This window comes from Microtus ochrogaster, unplaced genomic scaffold, assembly GCF_000317375.1.
Source record: "Microtus ochrogaster isolate Prairie Vole_2 unplaced genomic scaffold, MicOch1.0 UNK3, whole genome shotgun sequence".
Classification (NCBI taxonomy): domain Eukaryota; kingdom Metazoa; phylum Chordata; class Mammalia; order Rodentia; family Cricetidae; genus Microtus; species Microtus ochrogaster.
The window spans coordinates 4,041,996-4,048,897 of NW_004949101.1; the positions used below are offsets into that span (position 1 = coordinate 4,041,996).

General features: G+C 46.3%; 1 protein-coding gene across 1 annotated transcript in view; it reads right to left on the reverse strand.

Annotated features, from left to right (window-relative positions):
- Positions 1 to 6,902, reverse strand: part of Dtd1 (D-tyrosyl-tRNA deacylase 1) — a 179,725-nt gene that overhangs the window by 144,133 nt on the left and 28,690 nt on the right. Inside the window, exon 4 of the mRNA XM_005365501.2 lies at positions 1,736 to 1,842. Coding sequence (XP_005365558.1) covers positions 1,736 to 1,842 — 107 coding nt within the window. The remainder of the gene's footprint in view (positions 1 to 1,735; positions 1,843 to 6,902) is intronic.

Genomic DNA, 6,902 nt, shown 5'->3' on the forward strand with positions numbered 1-6,902 from the left:
GTGAGACACCACCTTGACCAGGAAGCAAGGTTAACAACACTGAGATGAGATGGCGACCAGGTGGCAAGGTCAGCATCACCACAGTGAGACAGAATGGTGCCATACACCTCCTCAGTTGGCACTAAGAAGAGAACAAGATCACTTTTGAACAAGCTGAGACTCCTGTCAAACCCGATGCCTTGCTGTAACCACAAAGACACAATAGAGAAACAGTTTATAAAACACACAGCACATATGAAAAGTGTCAAGGTCATGAAACACAAGGAAAGACCAAGGAACTGTCACAGATTAGACAAAGGAGAAAGACAACTGCAATTAGACACCATGTGCAATACTGCACAGCTAAGCAGACTCTAGTGAAACTGTGCAGTGTCGCCTCCCTGGAAGATCTACCAAGATGACGTGGAAGAGGAGGCATTGGCAGTGACAGCTGGGCATGGCAGCTCAGGCCTATAATCCTGGCATCTAGAAGACTTGGGGAAAGAGAGCTACCATGAGCTCAGGACCAGCCTGGACTACAAAGTGACACCTTGCATCAAAGAAGGAAGGGAGAGAGGGAGGGAGGGCTGGTGAGTCCAAATCAGGCTTGCATGTAGTTAATAGTATTTTATCAATGTTAACTTCAGCATGTCGATCACTAAAGGTAAAGACTACACCAGGGCTCTGGTTGGCTTTCTTGTAAGTCTCCAATTATCTCAAAGCTTGCATTTCCATGTGGATTCTTTTTGTTTGTTATTTTTAAAATGTTATCACTAGGGGCTTGAGAGATGGCTCAACAGTTAAGAGTATTAGCTACTCTTCCAGAGGCTGCAAGTTCAATTCCCAGCAACCATATGGCAACCATCTAAGCCTCTAATGCCTCTTCTGGCTTACAGGTATACATACAGACAAAGCATTCAGACAGACAGACAGACAGATAGACTGTTACCGGCAATGGCAGTACCCTCAGGTCCATTTTTGAAGCTTGATGCTATTGCACACATGGTCCCACTTCTCAGCCAATATACAATGTTAACACTGGCTTTCTACAGAAGACCATGGCTCTACACCAGTTACTCAGCCCCAAGTTTCCATCACGCCTCCCCCAGATGAATTCATTAGTCCACTTTACAGCATCCTAGCAAGGCAAGGATGCTAGGAAGGACAAGCAGGAACACACCTCAACCCATCGCCTGTCGTGACTCATATCCCTATCAAGTGGATACATTAATTAAAGCTTTTGTAAATGCTAAGCACAAAGGGACAATGTAAGTTTGCAAGGACGATCACACACCTCCTTTCTCTATTTTAATTACATTTTTCCTGAACACTTAAAGAGTTGGCAGTAAATCCAGGTCAGATGTTGCTTTAGAAAAATGAAGATTTAAAGAGAATCTTGAGTGTCTCATCTACCCACACCTTGGACAAAACCCAATCCAGGTAACCACTCTGAGTACGCTGGCCAGGGCTGCTGCTCTGCTGCCACCAAGTGGCAATTGGGTGCCATGACGCCTAGTCCAAGAACAGCCCAAAAGGAAAAACCAGACCCTTCTAAGAACACTTTCTCTGCACAGTCAAGCCTGCCACACGTTCAGGAGTGACTGTAACATGCATTCTTGAGAAAGAGAAATTAAATACGACGCTGAATCCATGAGGTATTTCCTTCGCTTCAAGATGAGGACTACTACAGAGGCCAAGGCTAAGCCACAGCCCATTTCACCCACAAGACCATGGCAGTCTCCAGACTTCGACTCACCTGCTTTGGGTCAGAGTTAGCAGCTCCAGGAGCAGGAGACTCCAGTTCTATAGTCACTGGCCCATCGTTCTGAATGTGCACCTGCATGTAGGCACCAAACTTGCCATCTGAAAGAACAATCCAAAAAAATTTAAGAGTTGGAGACCCCGGGTTCATCTATCCAAAGACTACATGTACAACAATGTAATAAAAAAAAAAACCCTGGGTAATGGGGCCTACCAGCCAACACAGGACAAAATGGCCAGCTTCGTGAAGGGTGGGGGAGGGAGAGGCAGGTAAACAGCACCGATATTACAACCTGCCCAAATGAACTGGCAAGAAAGACCTGGTAACACCAAGAAGGACACACAGCATGAATAAGATGCCATGTCCGTACTGGGAAGGCAAACTAGCACGGCCAGAGGACGGCCATTTTTAGCCCCAAATCTGGTAACGCCTCTTCATATCCATCCCCACTGTCTGACCCAAGCAGAATCTTTCTTCAGGAGCCATAGCTTCCACCACCACATCACAGTTTTCCCCTCTGGTTCTTCCCAGCCAGTTTACTCCCTCCTTAGTCTCACGAGGACTGAGCAAAACAGACACATCAACACTGGCTTTCTTCAGTGCACAGACTGTAACCCTGAGACAGCATTAAGAGCACCCAAACAGCCTGCCATCTTTATAGGCAAGATAAGCTGGTTCCTGGTGGGGGGGCCAAATGTGCCCAAATAGTAGTGACTTCTGTGACCTCCAGGGATTAAGGTGGCCACTCAGATCAACCGAGCCTTTCTTCTATCTGTGTCACACTAGCTAAAAAGACATCAGCTGGGAAGGAAATCATGTGTTTAATTGCATGCTAAAATTATGGCTACAATTAGTAGCAAATTTCACCATCTACACTCCTCAGGGAAGCTGCAGGCAGACTCAGGAGGAAGGAAATGATTTCCAACCTTGAATTTCTGTTGCCAGGATATACGATGCATGCTTCACCATGGTTCTCATTCCAAGTGGTGAGAAATGATTTTTCTTTTCCTGTTTTTCTTCAACTGGGAACAGAACTATTATCTGAATTTCCATTTGTACACACAATAAATCCAAAGACAGGTTTTAAGAGGTCTTAAAATGGTAACATTTTTTTCCCAGTCCAGATCAAAGGGTGAAGTCCCTAAGAAAAATTATACTAGCCAGGGAAAATAAATACACTTTTAAAAAGAAAAGACAAGAACATATCTACAGAATTACATCTGGTTTCATGCGGTGATACAATCGAGTTGTTCTTAAATATAAGTCTCAGGACTCCACCCAGAGCTGCAGGACAAGCGCATGTCAAACATGTCTATGCCACATGCTTCAGGCACGAAACCACCAGCTGGGCCCAGCATCTACAAACTGGTCTCTGACAGCAGCTGCTTAAGGCCCCTCCCAAGCAGGCTGGAAGTCAAGCACTTCACATCAGGATTCACTGGTAGCTGTGAGGCTGGTACTCATGCCCCTCTAGATAATGCCCAACTGATTCCCTTCACATACCAACAAGACCCACACTGCCAGTCTGTGGCCCAATAGGACAGTCATCGTGAATGCAGTGAGTCACTAGTGCTAACGTACTTGTCACTGGCCACCAAAGCATCTGGTCAACCTAGGGACCAGCCTGGTCAATTTACTGAGCAGGGAGGGGGGTATTGAAGAAAAACAGAGTAAACAAGAGGCATGTTCTGCTGCTTCCTGGCCTGGTTCAAGGAAAGCTCTACTGTCCAGAGCATGGCCATGACCCACTGGAACTTGGCCGCTCTCAAGACTCAGGGGACATGGTACTAGATGAGAGCCTTGGGCTAACCTGAATTAAGCCCATCTTACAGGCAGTTTCCTGCTACCCAGGAAGTGTTCTCACCACCCAGACTTCTTTTCTCTTCCACTTTGCATGTGTTCAGAGCCCAATCAGGGGAGGAGGAGTCACTACTAGAAACCCCAACCCTGGGTACACAGGCTGGGACATGAAATCAAGCAGAAGAATGGCCTGGGGAGAAAGAGCACATTCAAAATTCAGGTTATAGGAAGGTTAAGATGCAGGGCTTTGATTTGAATCCCCAGGACTGTGTAGGCAGAGCTCATGGAAATGGCACTGCCAGGCTGCAGGCATCTGGAGCAGCTCTACCCTCATGTGCAGAGCCTGCTTCCATGGAGACAGCAGTGCTTCTCAGCATCCCCGCATCATCAGAGGACATGGCAACACTAGCGGACCACACTGGGACAATGATTACAACAGAGCAGTGGATGCCTGGCTCCAGGCAACCTGAATGGCAAGGGCTCTAGGAACCTTCTGCGGAAATCAGAGTCTCTGAGAAAGACACTTCCTCAGGCTTGTCAGCACATGGGACAGTATGAGTAACCAAACTGCTCAGAGTAAGAGCAGCCAGGCCTGAGTGTAGAGCTCCATTCTACAGTGAAGGCCATGGAGGGATCAAGAGGGGCAAACCCTAGACCCTTAACAGATTCTTCCAGGCCCAGGATCCCTTCAGAAAGTGTTCTGATTAACTGTGCTACTTCCAAACACAGGATTTCATGGCAAGAGGTACTAGGGAAGGGGATACACCTGTGGCCCAATATAAACAATACCAAATTATAGGAAAAGGCCACCCTCAAACACAAACCACAGTTTCTGAAGGAAACAACCATTTGGCTGGTAAACACCTAGGGCAAAAATTCACCTCAACTGGGCAGGTATGATGCTAACTGAGCTTAGGTGCTGGAATCATGGATTCCCAGCAATCAAGGACAATCTTGCCTGACACCGAGATTCTATGCAATGTCTCTGACAACTGGGCTTTGCTCAGACACCTTAGTGTTCTTTTGCAGTCCCTAACAACATTCTGCTTAGAGAGTCTTACAGAAAGTATTAGGCCACCTCGACTCCTAAAGGAGACACACAGGAGCCTGTGTGGCAATGCTGGAGTGGTCAAGCTCTGAAAGACCCACAAGGACACCTTTGTAACACACGTATGCAAATATGTTGGCCATGGCTGCTAAATGAACCCACATCAGACCAGTCATGGACACCTCTCCACTGAGAGAACTAGGTAGGAAACCATGGAGGGTCTTCTGAGCTCAGACTTCATTTCTTTGAACTTGAATGTGACAAAGAATTGGTCTGTAATTTCTCCCCAAGTCCATGAGAAAGGTATAGAATTACATTCAACTTCTATGCATGCCCACATTGCTGACACTGGAGATAATTTCCTCGTGTGTCTTATTCAGATGTGTCTTCTATTCAAACAGTCCTTTAACCACACAGCAAAACTTCTGCTGGGCTGAGCAGAGCTGGTCAAGATGGCTGGCTGCAACACAGGAAACAACCAAGATTTGTCTTTCCCCTTGGGAGCATGGCGGCCTCAGAGGAGCTTCACATCAAGACCCAGGTTAGAACTTTAGGGGACAAAGGATGCAGAGCAGGAACATCCTCAGAGGCTCAAGGGTGGACCAGCCGGAGCTATGGCCATCTATCTCAGTAACAGGGAGCCCCCATGGCAGGAGGGTTTCTCTGCTCAGAAACACCCTCTATCTGTTCCTGTCCCTCCCCGGAAGAGAATGACAGTCCTCAGGAAGGCATAATGCTTTCTCCCTGACTCCACTCCTACCCCACACAGGAACAAAGACAAACACACACACACACACACACACACACACACACACACACTGCTGTCCTTGTAGTTACTGTTGAAAATTAAGCATCATCATTCAAAGCTTTCCCAACCTAAACCTCTCCAGGGAACTGCTAACCGTTGTGAGGACTGCCTAAAGGAGACCCAGCTGGAGGCACGAGGGAGAGGCTGTCACGGTAGTTAAGATGACAGACTCTGACGTCTTGCACTGGAGTAGCTTCGGCAAGAAGTGGCATCCAGTTTCATGCACGTCAACAGAGAGCCTAGAACAACTTGCTAAGGGATCAGATGTGGCAAGAAAGGAGCCATGCAAAATTCTGACATTTTCAGACCATGAATTTATTATTTAGCAAAACTAAAAAACTAAATGAAATAAGGAGCCAGTACAATAAGCAGACCACACAACACAAAGTGAAGAAGACATGCAAGACTGAGGATTAAAGTGAAACCAGAAAATAAAGAAAGAACTAGATCAATTAAGAGCAGTTTTCAGAAAAAAAATAATTAAAATGCTAAAAATAATCTGAGAAAGCTTCAACCACACTCTGCACATTAAAACTACAACGAGTTTATCAACAGGTGGAGAGCAATCTAGAAGCTAAAAATGCACTGTTGACAAAGCTATGACAAAAGGAGGGACCTCACAGACTGGAATGGGCAGCACCTTCTGGCACATCTGTCGACCCCGTTCAGGGTATTGACACTCCACAGAAAGTCGTAAATGTACAAATTTACTTTTTGTATCACTTTGGAGTTAGTATTATATTAGTGGGGTGTGTGTGTGTGTGTGTGTGTGTGTGTGTGTGTGTGTGTGTACACAAATGCATGGCATGGATCAAAGGAGAACTGTCAGGAGTCAGTTCTCTCCTTCTACCACATGGATCTGAAGATCAAACTCAAGTCACCTGATGTGGGAGTGTCATATATCAATCTGTTGATTTCACCGGTTGAGCAATAAAGAAACTGCTTGGCCCTCATAGGTTAAAACATAGGTGGGAGGAGTAAACAGAACAAAATGCTGGGAGGAAGAGGAAGTGAGCTCAGAAACCATGCAGCTCCTCTCAGAGAAGCCATGCACCCCTCTCCTGGGCAGACGCACGCGATGAAGCAAGCCACCAGGTCAGACATGCTGAATCTTTCCCAGTAAGACCGGAGCTACACAGTTTATTAGAGATGGGTTGATCGGGATAACAGAATTAGCCAGTAAGGGCTAGAGCTAATGGGCCAAGCAGAATGGGCCAAGCAGTGTTTAAAAGAATATAGTGTCCATGTAATTATTTCGGGGCATAAGCTAGCAGGCGGCCAGGGTGCTGGGGACGCAGCCCCGCCACTCCTATTACTACAAAATGGCACCCAACGTGGGCGCCAACTGCTTAACATTTTAAGAAATGCTCCTGGATAGTAAAAATATTACAGATTCACAATAAAACAGATTCAGACATAACAGACCTCAATGGATCACAGTGTTGGATGAATGTACGTAGGCTTGAGAGAGAGAAGAATAAGAATATAGAGAATATGGGCTGGAG